The 15725-nt window shown below is 39.1% G+C and overlaps 1 protein-coding gene across 1 annotated transcript in view; it reads left to right on the top strand.

The window, feature by feature from the left end:
* Nucleotides 1-15725, top strand: part of TMC1 (transmembrane channel like 1) — a 159391-nt gene that overhangs the window by 74295 nt on the left and 69371 nt on the right. The window contains exons 7-8 of the mRNA XM_047769233.1: nucleotides 947-1053; nucleotides 5284-5382. Coding sequence (XP_047625189.1) covers nucleotides 947-1053; nucleotides 5284-5382 — 206 coding nt within the window. The remainder of the gene's footprint in view (nucleotides 1-946; nucleotides 1054-5283; nucleotides 5383-15725) is intronic.

A 15725-nucleotide genomic window follows, 5' to 3' on the forward strand; every position in this document is an offset into this window, starting at 1 on the left:
AATGCCACTTATGCAGAAGAACAACACAGGATGGACTATAGGATAACTATGCATAAAAGATGTAACTTTTTTGAGAAAAGCATTGTTGCTTGAGAAAAGGAAGAAGAAGTGCAATAACTATGATTATGTTTGCTAACTACTGGCCAAACATTGTAGTTACTGTAATAGGGAAGAAACTTTGTATTCTATTACAAGTTAATCACTACAGGGATATTGCCAATAAAATTAAATTAAACGTAATGGTCCATCTCTGGGAACCCTGCCTCCCAGGTAATAAGCATTAAGCCAAAATACCTTTGTTTAGCTCACAGGAAACATCCTAACCAGGCCCACTTGTTAATGACTGCAGAAAGAAAGAAATTAAGACATCCCCTCTGGAGGCTGACCAGAACCAAGAACTGTTTGACTTTCTCCCTTCCCTTTTAGTATAAAAGAAGCCTGAATTCTAACTCAGGCAAGATGGTTCTTTGGGACATGAGTCTACCACCTTCTTGGTCTGCCAGCTTCTGAAGTCATTTTTTCTTGCCCCAACAATTCATCTCTTGATTTATTGGCCTGTTGTGTGGTAAGCAGTATGAGCTTGAACTTGTTAACCACTTTATGTACATTTGGTCACTTAACGCTGTTAACTCAAAGGATAAGATGGATTCTTCAAATAGCAGTTCTGGGTGCTATGCAAAAGGCAGCTTTCTCTTGGATAAGCTCTAAAGATGTAGTCATTGTATAGAATGGCACTATAGTCATTCTACATAACTATATCTAGTTCTACATAACTTCCGTTATGTTAACATTTTCTCTTTCTGGATGGAAAAAGAAGAATTCTAGAAACTTTAAATGTGAAAATAACCAGTGTGTTGCAATGCAAAGACTTATTTTAGAAGGCACCAAGACATTGCTCTTATCTTGTTTTGTATTGAGCTCTCTTTCAAATTTTTATTTTATATAGGTCAGTTTGGCTCATCAGTGGCCTCATATTTCCTCTTTTTGAGGTGGATGTATGGAGTAAATATGGTTCTCTTTATCCTGACATTCAGCCTTATCATGTTACCGGAGGTAAGATTCTGACTTCCAGTTTATGAAAAAAGCTGAAACAAGCTTCTTCTGCAATCATTCTATTAGAAAAGCTCTTTTCTTTAAGAGTAGAATGACTAGCTGGCTACCTACATTCTTATTTGTAACAAGGTTAATCTTCAAAATGGTACTTATGAACCAAAGATCCTAATCTTTGTTCCATAGGGTACATGAGCCTTCTGAAATCATATATAAAATGTTATGTGTGTGTCCACATTTTTCTGTGGAAAGTTCATAGATTCATCAGATTCCCAAGGTGGTCCCTGTGCCCAAATATTAATTGCTCAAGAGTAAGACTTTGACACCTTGTGAGTTGCATGTATTTATTTTGCCAGGTTTGCTTTGAAAGAGATACTACTTAATGCAACTCAAGTTATCTAGCTTTTTTTTTTTTTTGATAGACAAGAAACGGATTTATTAAGATAGGATGCTTATGAGAGGTGCAAGCAGGCAGGCATGGAAGCTCTGCTCCGAGGATCCAGTGAGCTACAGTTTTATCATCCAATGGGAATTGGGGTTGGAAAAGACTGCCTCTTCCTTTCTGGGAGTAGTAGCGCCTACTTGGTATCCAGAAACAGGTGTATATTCAAATCAGCAAAAGATCGGTCCTCAAACCCCTGTTTTTTTATCTAAAGAAATAGAAAGTGAGCAAATTTTTCCAGGTATAAAATAAGATTACCTCTCCATCCCCTCTGCCACATATGGAATGGGGTGGCATGGATCTCTTGGGACCAAGGCCAGTGAGGAGAATACAGCAGATACTGGGTCCGGATTGAAGAAGAAAGCCAAGCCCTGAGCTGGGTTAGCGGGAGGGGGAAGATTTAATCAAATAAGACCAAGAAGCAAGACTGAAGTTGTGGACTTACCCATAAGAGTTAAAAGACATGGCAGGTTTAGAAAGAACCATGATTTTTAGTTTGAGGAAGAGCAGAATAAAGGAAAGCACAAGAGCAAAAAAAAATTTTGGCATTTATGTTCATGAGGAATATTTGACTTTAGTTTTATTTCATGACTTTGTCTAGTTTTGGCATCAGAATAAACTGGCCTCATAAAGAGAATTGGAAAGTGTTCTCCCTTCTTTTATTTTCTGAAAGAGATCATATAAAGTTGGTGTTAATTATTATTTAAATATTTGATAAGTTTCTCCAGTAAAACTACTGGACCTAGAGATACACTGGGAGGATATTTTAATTAAAAATTCAATTATTTTATAGTTATATTGATACTCAAATTATTCACTTTATATTGAATGGTTGTGGAAGTTCATACTTCTAGGACTTGGTCCATGTCATCCAAGTTGCCAAATTTATGTCTGTAGAGTTGTTTGTGATATTCCCTTATCATTTTGAAGCTCTATGATCTGTAGAGATATTCTTGGTTTCACTCATGATATGGATAAATTGTGCCTTATCTCTTTTTTTCTTTGTCAGTTTTGCTAGAATTTTCCTCTCAGCATTGTTTTATCTGTGTCCCATGAATTTTGATGTGTTGTATTTTTATTTCATTCAGGTTCAATGTATTTTTATTTATCATTGATCAATGGTTTATTTAGAAGTATGTTGTTTAATTTCCAAGTGTTTAGATATTTTCCTGTTATTCATTTCTAGTTTGATTCCCATATGGTCAGATAACACACTCTATATGATTATAATCCTTTAAATTTGTTAATGTTTGTTTTATGGCCCAGGATATGGTCTATTCTGTAAGTGCTCCATGAACACTTGAAGAGGATGTGTGTTCTGCTGTTATTGTACGAAATATTCTATAAATGTCAATTAGATGCTGAAAAAAAAAAGAGTTAAAAGACAGACTGCTTTGGATGCTTACCACCTAGAAGTTGAGTTAGGCTTTATTTAACCTACAAAGGATCTTTTCATATTATCAGTATTTTAAAGCAATTTATTCAATACAGTATTAACAACAGCCAAAACTCATTGTTTTGAGTGGCTTTTTATCCCCATGCTTTCAAATCAGAGCCAGCTTTTGTATCAAGCCGCTCCACAAGCATAATACTACTAATAGTGCCTTGTGTGCATAATGAGTTTTAGCTTTTAATAGTGCATAGCACCTTCACTTCTTTTACTTACTAAACCTCACAACAAATGTATGAGGTAGACTATAGGAAAAAAAAGTTTTTCTTCCTCCATTTTAAAAAATGTAGGGAGTTCCTGTCCTGGCTCAGTGGTTAACGAATCCGACTAGGAACCATGAGGTTGTGGGATCGATCCCTGCCCTTGCTCAATGGGTTAAGGATCTGGTGTTGCCGTGAGCTATGGTGTAAGTTGCAGACGCGGCTCAGATCCCGTGTTGCTGTGGCTCTGGTGTAGGCCAGCGGCTACAGCTCTGATTAGACCTCTAGCCTCGGAACCTCCATATGCCACAGGAGTGGCCCAAGAAATGGCAAAAAAAAAAAAAATTGGAAACTGAATCACACAATGCTTCTTGGACTTAGCTAATATCTCAAGTGAGTTTTTTTGTTTGTTTGTTTGTTTAAGCTGATCTGGGATGAGGACCTAAAATTCTTTGCAAGAAGGCTTTGCACCCTTACTTTAGAGTTTTGTGGTCTCTGAGATAATTTATAATCTCTGAGGTAATTCTAAGTGTTCTGTGCTCTCTGGTCATAGAAGACAGTGGATATAGATCCAAAGTCCTAAGACTTCTAAGGTCATAGGTAAAAACTTTCAGGCAGTGCAACAGAATGTACGTATTTCATCTCTTTCAAATTAACCTCAGCTTTGTTTTTGCTCCTCTCTCTTAGGAAATCTGAAACCCCATTACCAGTGACTATGACACTCCTCAGTGTCAGATGCAGGGTGTATAGGGAGTTTTATCAGCTTCATTTATCCTTTCCTGCACAGGGTGCTGCCTCCATGTGGAAGAAATGAAAGGTTGTAGCTAATTCATTCCAACCATAGGAAACTGCAGAATGCCTAATATGTACTGGAGGGAGCTAATGTGTGTTCCACTAGATATAATCCTAGAACAGGAACATTTATTGGTTTTTGATGCTTTTTTACAGGTTGTGTTAGATATTGAGGGGCATTGATTTCTGTTTTCTGGGCATTGATTACTAACTCCAGAAAAAGTACAAAAGAGGATGGCCTTCCTGCATGCTAAGTTTACAGAACCATCAGAGGCCAGGATTGATCACCTCCCAGCAACAGTGCTACATTTTTCAGCTGCCTCCACTGAGCAGCCTCACACGGCATTCTTCTGCTGCATTTGCCTTTTTGCCCAAAGTTCCTGTGACCCTGCACAAACTGGAGACCCCAATCTTCTTTGTTTACTGCGGCCTCCAAGTTTAGGGCAAAATAGTCTCAGTAGAACTCACCCTCTGTTCTGTATGGTCTCAGGAAGCCAGAGGGGATGCCAGGCTGCTGTGGAAGTGATGCAGATTGTTTGAAGAGCAGGGGCAGGGGCTGATTTACAGCCCTTGCCCTGTCAAGCTCTGCACCCAGATTTTCATTCACATTCATCCTCCTGCCCCAGCCCCAGCCCCAGCCCCAGCCCCAAGAAAGGGATGTTTTCCTGTCACATAAGAAGCAGCATCTGCATGGCCAACCACATGCCTGCCCTGGGGCTAGAGGAATATTTTTTCTGGTTCTTACCAATGCTCTTGGTATGACCCCACCCTTGCTCCATCACTGGCTGGCTCCACCCTTAATAACATCTCTTCTAATCTGATAGTACAAGATCAGGGAAGTAAACCTGAATCAGTGTGAAGTATATGTCACAGTTGGTGCTGTCTTCCCTCCTAGTTGACACCCTCTAATTGTATGAGTGATTCTGTCTCCTCTTCTCCCTCCACCCTCACCCCCAAGGGTTATTTCCATCTGAAGACGGAGGGAGTATAGTTTTCTTGAGCACTACCGTCCCCAAAAGGCCACCTCTCTCCTTTCCAGACCTCCTAAATGAGACCACTTTGGAGGTAATGAAGGGTAGTGGGGTTCTCAGCAAGCCTCTGGGGAATGTGGTTGGCCCCATTGCTGGTGGTCTGCTAAAGTCAGAATGTAGGGTCCTTGGCGTTCCCTTTGTTCTTAACTCTGGATTTAGTAGTCAATTCCCAGAAAATGGGACCCCACATGGAGACTCACAGAGTCCCAATGAAAAAGTTTCTCAAGTGCTTTCAAATAAAACCATTTGTGATCAAATGTGTGGCTCAGACTTTGTTTCCAGTTGTTAACTGCTTGCTTTCTTTGTTTCTCCATGTAGTACCTCTGGGGTTTGCCATATGGCAGTTTACCTAGGAAAACAGTTCCCAGAGCTGAAGAGGCATCAGCAGCCAACTTTGGTGTGTTGTATGACTTCAATGTAAGTGTTTCTACACAGCTGTGCTCCTAAGAGGACAGATTTTTCTATATTCTGAAACTCCATGGCATGAAGACCTTCTAGGTCTAGATGAAGGTCTTAAGAGAGATGTCTCTGTCCCCTTTAAAAAAATGAAAGAAAGAAAGAAGTGAATAGGGTTTGGGAATATGATAATATGATTAAATGGGAAGATAGATATTGAATGAAGGTGAGCTCAGAGTTCAAAGACTTAACATGAATATTATTATCTCTGGCTTTGGAAAAGGACAATGGAGGAGTCTGCAAATGTGCTCTTTGAAAAATCTTGTTGGATTCTTTGGGCTTTGATATTTCACATTAACTTCTTCACTTCTTAAACAAGTCTATTTAGCATTACTGAATAGTCATTACTAAATTAAGCTAAATAGTAAATACTAAATATTAAATTTTAACTTCTATATTATATGAAAATCTGTATCATGGTACCCAAATGTGCATTATTCCATTATAGCACTGAATTGAATATTACCTTTCGAGCTGCTCTGGAGAGGATTATCATAATGGCAGGGACTAATTTCTGCCCATTGGAAAATCATTTTGGAGTATGATCCAAGTCTGACAGCTATTCAATTCCACACATTCTTTTAAAAATGGTGAATAGATTAGAGATGTTTGGAAAAGTATAGATTGAGAAAGTAGCATGGTAGAGATTGGGAAATTGATAATTCAAGGAGTTTTTAAAGAGAAGCAAGTGTGAATAAAATTTTATGTAGATTGGGAAAGAAGGAGGGAGAGAAAAACAATAGTCTTCATGTTTATAGTATTAGTAGGCATGTTTCACAGATGTTTTGAATTCTACCTTCAACCTGTCTAAATTGTGAGCTTTGTAGAGGGGACCACATCTGCTACATCTTCTTTGAAGCCCTTAATATAATACTGAAATGAGAGAGGCTTAACGAATCTTGTTGACTGGGAATCCTGAGCAAGGGGGAAGATTTGTAGAGCATTGAGATAAGAGCCAAAGAAATTAATCTATGTGAACAGTAGCAGCAAATGTAAACTTTAGGAAAGGTTCCCAGTCTCTAAGTAAACCTGGCAGCTATAGAATAAACATAAGGTGGAGTGGCCGCCCCGACTTTGTGGTCTTTGGAATTTTAAATCAGACCTATCAGTTGGAATTTTCATTTCATTTCAGCATGTATTTATTGGATATAAACATGCACTGGTTTTACAGAGATAAATGTGACATGGTTCTTGACCTCAAGGTAGTCATGACAGTAAAAGAAAGATACATAGATAGCTAGTATACAGTGTGTTCTTCATTGAGTAAAACAGAGAAAGAAAAAAAAACATACTGGAGAGTTCTGAGGAAGCCAGTTGTTAATTTTGCTAGTGTTTGGGTTTCAGAGAGCAGATGGCTTCTGAGTTAGAGTTTACTTCTTATCTTTTTTTTCTCCTTTGTATCACTTCTGCTTCTTTCATCTCTGTCTCCCCCCCCACCATTTATATTTAAAATAATTTATTACTGTGTACCCCCAAACTATTTTTATTTCTCCTCTCTCTCTCTGATTAGCAAAATAATAACCTTCCAGTTTAGTTAATAAGAACAAAAACTAATAATATTATTGACATTTTTTGATGTTTTAGTCTTACCAGATAAAGGAAGAATTTATTTATTTATTTATTTATTTATTTTTGTCTTTTTGCCATTTCTTGGGCCGCTCCCACAGCATATGGAGGTTCCCAGGCTAGGGGTCTAATCGGAGCTGTAGCCACCGGCCTACACCAGAGCCACAGCAACGCAAGATCCGAGCCGCAACTGCAACCTACACCACAGCTCATGGCAACGCCAGATCATTAACCCACTGAGCAAGGGCAGGGACCGAACCCGTAACCTCATGGTTCCTAGTCGGATTCGTTAACCACTGCGCCACGATGGGAACTCCAAAGTAAGAATTCAAAATATGAACTTAAGGCCTTTTGACTTTTAAATGTTTACTTTTGAAGTTTTTATACTTATAAATTTGTCAACTAACAAAGATAAAAAGTTTTCAAAAAAAAATGTCCAATTGAGGTTTTGAAGGTATTGATTATTTGAGAAAGACAAAGAAGAAGGTGGCACTGAGAGCTGCTAAGGGGAGGAGTAGAGAGTCTAGGAGATGAATACAGGAGAAAACTAGAGGAAAGGTTTGGGTGATAAGTGTGCTCACCAAGACTTAATTATAGCCCTCAACTGCTCTCTCATATGCAGTTTGGTGAAATATTATTCATAGTGGATAGAGGAAGATGGAAACTGGAGTATCTTATGATATTCATTTTCCTTTATAACTCTAGGCTGGCCTGAAAATGATTCTAAAGGCAATGAGAGATGATTTTTAAAAATTTTTTTATTGTTTTGTCTTTTTAGGGTCAGACCCATGGCATATGGAGGTTCCCAGGCTAGGGGTCTAATCAGAGCTGTTGCGGCCGGCCTACACCAGAGCCACAGCAATGGCAGATCTGAGCCATGCCTGTGACTTACACCACAGCTCACAGCAACAACGGATCCTTAACCCACTGAGCGAGGCCAGGGATTGAACCTGCAACCTCACAGTTCCTATTTGGATTCGTTCCCTCTGTGCCACAATGGGAACTCCAATGAGAGATGATTAAAAAGGTTAAGAAAAAAGTCACTGACATGATATTATTCACCTATTTCTTAATTTTTCTGCATACTGTGATCACTTGATTGACAAGTTATCACAAATAGAGTTTTAGATATAGAAGTACCCATAGAGATCGATCCCATGTCCCACATTTTAAAGTTAGGGAGGAGTTCCTGTTGTGGCACTGTGGTTAATGAATCCGACTAGGAACCATGAGGTTGCGGGTTTGATCCCTGCCCTTGCTCAGTGGGTTGGGGATCTGGCGTTGCCATGAGCTATGGTGTAGGTTGCAGATGAGGCTCAGATCCCGTGTTGCTGTGGCTCTGGCATAGGCTGGTGGCTACAGCTCTGATTGACCTCTGGCCTGGGAACCTCCATATGCTGCAGGAGAGGCCCTGGCCCTAGGAAAAAAAAAAAAAAAAAGACAAAAAAATAAAAAAATAAAAATAAAAAAATAAAGTTAGGGAAACTTTGAGTCACAGAAGCATGTTTTAAATCTTATGGCTAATAAAAGCCTCCTAATTTGGCATTCTTTCTATGTTTTGTATCACATTAGTAATTTTCCTGTCATAATTTTCAACAGCCTTCTCACTGACAGTTTGTGGAACATAGACTGACTCCATTTAATGCAGTAGTTCACAAGGGGAGCGGTTGGGTCCCATTTTCCCTTTTCATAATAAACATGAAATTCCTAAATTAGCTTTTCAAATGGGAAGGTTCAGTATTTACCCTTGACTTCTTTGCTTGATCCTCTGAACAATTACCTCATAGCAGTGCCCATGCTGTATTATAAGACGATCTAAGTGGACAGCCCAGCATTCCATCTGTCGTGACACCACGGAGGCAACCATTGACTAGATGTCCTTGAGATCCCTGGAAACTCAGAATTCTGTACTTTTTTTTTTTTTTTTTGAACATATATACATTCTTTTTCTCACATTATCTTCTACTATGCTCCATCACAAGTGACTAGATATAGTTCCCAGTGCTATATAGCAGAATCTCATTACTTATCCATTCCAAATGCAATAGTTTGCATCTATTAACCCCAGATTCCCAGTCCATCCCACTCCCTCCCCCTCCGCCTAGAATTCTGTACTTCTAAAGAGCCCAGAAATGCCAGGAGAATAAGACATGTTTCAGGCCTAGAGTAGAAATGACTGGTACCTACATGGTCTAATTGGAACATGAGGGATTTTTTGCTTGTTTGTTTGTTTGTCTGCTTTTTGCATCTTAGAAGATTAATATACCAGCTTAGCTAAGCAATGCCTTATAGATTCAGGTGAAGAGAAGCAGAATCAATTTATCAAACACTGTAAAATAGATGCAAGCATGACCTCTTGTGGTAGAAGGGCCTATAGGACAGGAAGGATCAGAAAACCTTTAGGATGGAGGTGGTGAGGTTTCGAGGAGCTGCTTCTCAGTTGAGTTCCATGTTAGAACCTTGGAACTTCTCTCTGGACCCCCCTGGAAGTATTGCCTTGGAGCTCAGTGCTCTGTCACCCATAAGCATGTATCATAACTCATCCAAATTCCCTTTAATTAATAGCTGACAAGTACCATTTGATATACGCAGAGTTAGCCAGTCTTATGGCTTTTCAAAAATCACCATTTATAAAGCACCATATTTTTAATTTTTTTATTGAGTACCCAGTGATGGGTCTTACTGAACAGGAGGAAAATATATTTTATTAAAATAGTTGAGAAATAGGGATATTGTCTAATATGCATGCTAAGAATCAAATTGGATAAAATACTATTATTTAAAGCAATAGAATTAGAAGAATGAGTTTGAGTCAGTAAGAGGATGTCTGTAGGCAAGATACTTGGAGGCACAAGAATGATGTAGGAATGATAAAGAAGAAGAGACTATAAAGCTTTGATATTCTTGTAAGGAGGGGAGGAACTGAGGGGGAATTTGGAATGAGCTTGAGCTGATATCAGACAAAGATCATATGGGTAAAGATTTTGGTTGTGAGTAAAGGGAAATGCATTTAGCTCTCCAGCTTGAGGGCATTTTGAACATTGCATATGGAGATCAGTGGTGGTGTCAACTTTGCCTCCTCTTTTCTGCTGGTTGTCATAGATGTGGGAGGTGGTTGGGAAGTCTTAGAAGGGGCAGGAGAGGAGAGTTAACTGTTACGTGTTAAGCAGACACATACACTAAATTTTATCTTCACAACCCCTCAAGATGAAGATTAATAATCTTTTTATAGTTGAGGGAATTAGGACTCAGAGAGGTTAGTTAGTTTCCCAAGTATGGATAATTAAAGGAGGCACTGAAATTCAGACTAAAATGTGGTTGATTTGAATGTAAAATTGTTTTACTCTAACAGGTCATTCCAAGTACCCACTTCTGCCAGATCTCGTTCTTAAGATTCCTTGTACCCACTTTTGTCAGATGGCATTCTTTTTTTTTTTTTTTTTTGGTCTTTTTTGCCATTTATTGGGCCGCTCCCATAGCATATGGAGATTCCCAGGCTAGAGGTCCAGTCAGAGCTACAGCGGCTGGCCTACCCCACAGCCAAAGAAATGCAGGATCCAAGCCGTGTCTGTGACCTACACCACAGCTCATGGCAACACCGGATCCTTAACACACTGAGCGAGGCCAGGGATTGAACCTGCAACCTCATGGTTCCTAGTCAGATTCATTAACCACTGAGCCACGATGGGAACTCCCAGATGACATTCTTAAAGTCTGTCCTCAGAGGAGACTGTCAGAAGACAGTCTAAATGTTTTTATTTTTGGTTGGTTGGTTTTTCATTGTTTGTTTTTGTTTTTGTTTTCCAAGGCATGCAGAAGTTCCCAGGCCAGGAATTGAACCCATGCTACAGCAGAGCGACCTGAGCTACTGCAGTAACAATGCCTGGTCCTTAACCCAGTGATTTGCAAGAGAACTCCAGAGACAGTTTAAATAATAACAAACAGCAATTCAGTTCTTATTTTATCCACATCAGCAGTTCTTTTAAGTAGTGATCTCTCTCAGGTAGTCTCAGTTCTTTTCAGTTCCTTCATCTCTTATTATACTGGCCGTATTTAGAAGAGAAATTTTTGTGATTTGCATACATAATGATATATCTTTTCTTTAGGAATATTTCAGTAGTTCAAATGCATCTTTGTTTTTAGGGAGCTCCCCTTTTTTTATTGAGGAAAAATTGACATACAACATTATATTATGTTGTATAATGATATATGACATTATATTATGTTATATAATGATTTGATATTTGTATATATTTACAAAATGGCCACTACAATAAGTCTAGTTAACATGTCACCATACATAGTTACAGAATTTTTTTTTCTTGTCATAAGAACTTTTAAGATTTATTATGTCTACTGAAAACAATGTACAACCTAAAAATTGAGATTACATTTTATTTGGCAGCTTCACTGAGTACTATAACCTGGGGTGGCAGTTTCTCAGATAGCTCTGAGGGACTGCTCCAAAAGATAAGGAGGAGTCAGGATATATAGGAATCTTTGCTGAAAAAAAAACAAAACAAACCCATTTGGTGGAATGTAGAAAGATCACTGCTAATCACAAAAACCAGACATCTCAAGTTAATAATTTTTGTGCTTTTCTCTGTATGGGAAGACACAAGAGTCTGGACTGACTGAAATTATTCTTTTGATCTGCATCTTACCTATCTAGGACCAGGATCCTTTTTTTCCTCCTTCCTGGTGTACTGTTGGGGGTGGCTGCAGTGGCTAATGTTTCGATGGCTGAAACATCCTCTATTTACTGAAATGGCAGGCGGCTTTGTCCACAACTCTTTTAGCGGCTTTCAGATATGCAATACAGCATTATTAACTATAGTGCCTTGCTTATGTTATATCCCCATAATTTATTTATAACTAGGAGTTTGTATCTTTTGATTCACGCTACCCATTTCACTGTCTTTTGAAGATCTGAGCAGCACACTTACATGGCTGCTAAATTGTTGTTATTGAGTTTCAACAAGCTTCAGAGCATGGCCTCTTTGCCAAATCTATTATCTCAGCCTAGCCCAAGGCTGACTCAGCAGAAATTGAACTCCTAGGTCATGAATAACTTCTCAGTGAGGGCAAAAGAATGGCCTCAAGTCAACCTTCTAAGCCTCTTGTAGATTCCCATGTCCATCCCTGGAATGGAGATCCTGAGATTGGAAGAGGTGAGGAGCCTCTTATCATAATGAGACTTCTTTAAAGACTTCCCTGAACAGAGGCAGGCATTGCTCAGGTACATAGTGCTAGGATTGGCAGTACCTAAGGGTTGTTCATCCCTGGCTCTCATATTTGCTTCACTTCCTTAATGTCCAGTGCAAGTCTTTTTGATTCAATAGGCTCCTTAGGTTTGATTTTAAAAAGACATATCATGGAGTTCCCTGGTGACTTACTGACTTAAGGATCTGGAGTTTTCTCTGTTTTTTTGCAGCAGCTTGAGTCGAAGCTATTGTTTAGATTTGATCCCTGGCTCAGGAACTTCCATTTGCCATAGGTCTGGCCAAAACAAAAACAAACAAAAACAAACAAAAAATGAAAACAATCCTTTTTTTGAATAGACAATACTAAGGTGTTCCCAATACAGTCTATGCCTAGGTAACAACGAATACCTCTTTTCATGTATGAATTCACATGTCATAACTTTAAAGAACTACTAGGCAGATTTACATTTAACAACAAAGCCCTGTAACAGTGTCCTTTTAATTTCTACCTTGTAAATTTCCCCTCTTTTCTGTGTGGGAAGAAATCACACATAGCATCTCATTTTATAGCACTGAGATTGTTTCGTTTTGTAAGAGCTTTAGCAATTAGTAGGAAAAATTAAATAGTTTTGTCAAATACTTTCTTGGGTTTTGATTTATTTAATCCTGATGTAATATTATTATTTTCATGTTACACTCTTGAATGATTTACTCTGTTCTATTAAAACTGGTAATAGGAGAATAATAGAAAAGGCTGGCATGGATGATAATTTGAAGAAGCTTAATCTAACTGAGGATTGCTAATGACTACTAGAAGCAGTTTCTCTGTTCACTTAGTCATGCTGCAAACATAAACTGAATATGAGATGCTAGGAATACAAAAGTAATTGATATATGTTCCCTGTCTACAGGGATCTTACGGTCTAACTGGATGTGCAAACAAACAATTGCCATACAATGTGACAATCTCCAGCTAAAAATATATGTCATAGGCACATGGAAGCATAATGAAGGGAGGAGTTGGTGTTGAAGTTTACTGGAGTTCTGAGAAGATCCAGTAAACAATAACTCTGTTTCTCATCTGAGTTCAAAATAATTTGTTTGAAAGGCAAGCCCAGTTAGTTTCATTTACCAATCAGAAAAGTCACTATACCTTCCCTGGGTGGAGTGAGTGAAGAGCTAGAGAAGGAATGGGATGTATTTCATTTAGTGGAGCTCTGTGCAACTGAAGGAAATGACCATGCATTTCCCCATAACAACTGTCTCTGGTATAGAGGTTAGTAAAATCTTTACAGTGGTATCTTGAACTAGTTTTAAAGGAAGAGTAGGAACAAGCTAGGTTCTGAAATGGGGAGGATAACTGGGAGCCGTATTCTAAGCAGAGGGATCAATATGCACAAAGGTATGGAGACAGTAAATGGTGCTATGCACTCAGTACCCATAAGTGATTCAGCAAAGCTGGTATTCAGGGAGAGATTAGAGAGGCGGAAGATGAGTGCGTCATACAAAAACAAGTGTATATGGAGTTCCTGTCATGGCTCAGTGGTTAACGAATCCGACTAGGAACCATGAGGTTGCGGGTTTGATCCCTGGCCTTGCTCAGTGGGTTAAGGATCCAGCGTTGCTGTGACCTGTGGTGTAGGTTGCAGACGCGTCTCGGATCCCGCGTTGCTGTGGCTCTGGCGTAGGCCGGTGGCTACAGCTCCGACTAGACCCCTAGCCTGGGAACCTCCATATGCCACAGGAGCGGCCCAAGAAATGGCAAAAAGACAAAAAACAAACAAACAAAAAAAACAAGGGTATAATCATGGAGGACAGTTGGATTCTTTATGCTTAAGAGTCAGAGCTTATTCTCTAGGCCATGTAGAACATAAAGTTTTGAAGCAGGATGGAAATATGGTCAGAGTTATCCTTTAGAAGATTCTTGTGAGTATGGAATGGGTTTGTTGGTATAAGGTGGAGGAAGACAGGCCTGTAAATGGCAGTTATGTACAGAGAGGGGATCGGTATCAGATATGGGGATGAGGCATAAACTACAGGATTTAGCAAGTGACTGCATGTGCCTTATGGGTGAAAATGGGAAGATAATGGCAATATCCAAGTTTCTGGCCAGGGTGAGGATCATTTCCTGAGACAGGAGGAACAAACAAGTTTTGGGAAACTTTTAAAATGTACCGAGTTCAAGGTTCCTGTGAAACATCCAAGTGGACTGCAATGTGTAATGGACTTTGAGCATAGGGTCTAGAATTCCCCACCATTAGTGTCAGTTGTGGATCATGGCACAAAAGACAAATGGAAGTTTTCTTTACGGAAGTGAGCATGGTTAAAAAGGCAGTGGAGCGTAATGAAAAGAACTCAGTCATGGAATTTTAGACAGACCTGGATTTTTAACCTACCACGTACTTTATGTATGTATGATATTAGACAACTGCCCTGAGCCTGTGATGCATGGATGGGCACCAAAAGAAATTGTCTACTTGACAGCTTTTTGAGAGCCAGTGTAACATAGACAGGTAGAAGTTCATTTCCTCTATTAAAAATAAGAAGATCTGTGAGGACTCAGCCCAGCTTCTTTGCTGTACTTGACATACTTCCTAGCCAAGACCCATATAACATCAGTTTTATAACTCTAGATCTCTGTTGGAGCAAAAGAAAAAGAAACTCAAAGGTGAGCAAAGCATGAGGTAGAAGCTTGGTGAGTCTAGTTGGAGAGAAGGTGGGTGGCCAGGGACTGGACTCAGTGTATACTGCGAAAGGGGTCAGGCTGCCTGCTGTTCTTGTAAAGGTATTTGAGGTTTGTTTTGGGTGTTGTTAGCTATCTCAGTCCTTGCTTCTCTCTTGTATTTCCACTGGATCAGATTTTTGTTTTTCTTTTTGGCTGTCCCCATGGCATGTGGAAGTTCCTGAGCCAGGAATTGAACCTGTGCCACAGCAGTGACAATACCGGATCCATAACCCTCTGAGCTACAAGGGAACTTCTGTATCAGTTAGGTGATGTAATTCTTTATCTTTTATCACACTTGAAACTTCCCTTAACACGAAGGTATAAGTGATAATAACTTAGAGAAAAGTAGAAATATAGTCCAATTATGTGGTACCACTTCCCCTTCAGCAGGCATGGTTCAGAAATTATAGCTTCCTTTCTAATTTTGACTTCATATATATATATATTTTTTTCAGAATAATGGCTTGACAGTTACCACAAACTAAAAGGGCTTACTAAGGATGATGAAACTCATTTATCATCCTGGAGATAGAATGTTGTCTTTCACAGTGAATATTTATTTGTAGTGAGAAACACCAAAGGGATGGAATTCTGATATAATTTCAGGTGATACCTACTTGTAAAGGGGATATTTGAACGCAGAACTTTTTTAGGGGCCTCTGTAATTCAGTCTTCCACTCCATCTATGTATAGTATTTGGCAAATAAGTTCTCAATAAAAGCTAGTTAGGTAAATAAATACATGAGTTGATTCCTAGTGACCGCATCATCAAAACATTCTCATAGATGTGTGTCAATGACTAAGGACTA

The sequence above is a fragment of the Phacochoerus africanus genome, chromosome 2 (genome assembly GCF_016906955.1).
Source record: "Phacochoerus africanus isolate WHEZ1 chromosome 2, ROS_Pafr_v1, whole genome shotgun sequence".
In the NCBI taxonomy this organism is placed as follows: Eukaryota; Metazoa; Chordata; class Mammalia; order Artiodactyla; family Suidae; genus Phacochoerus; species Phacochoerus africanus.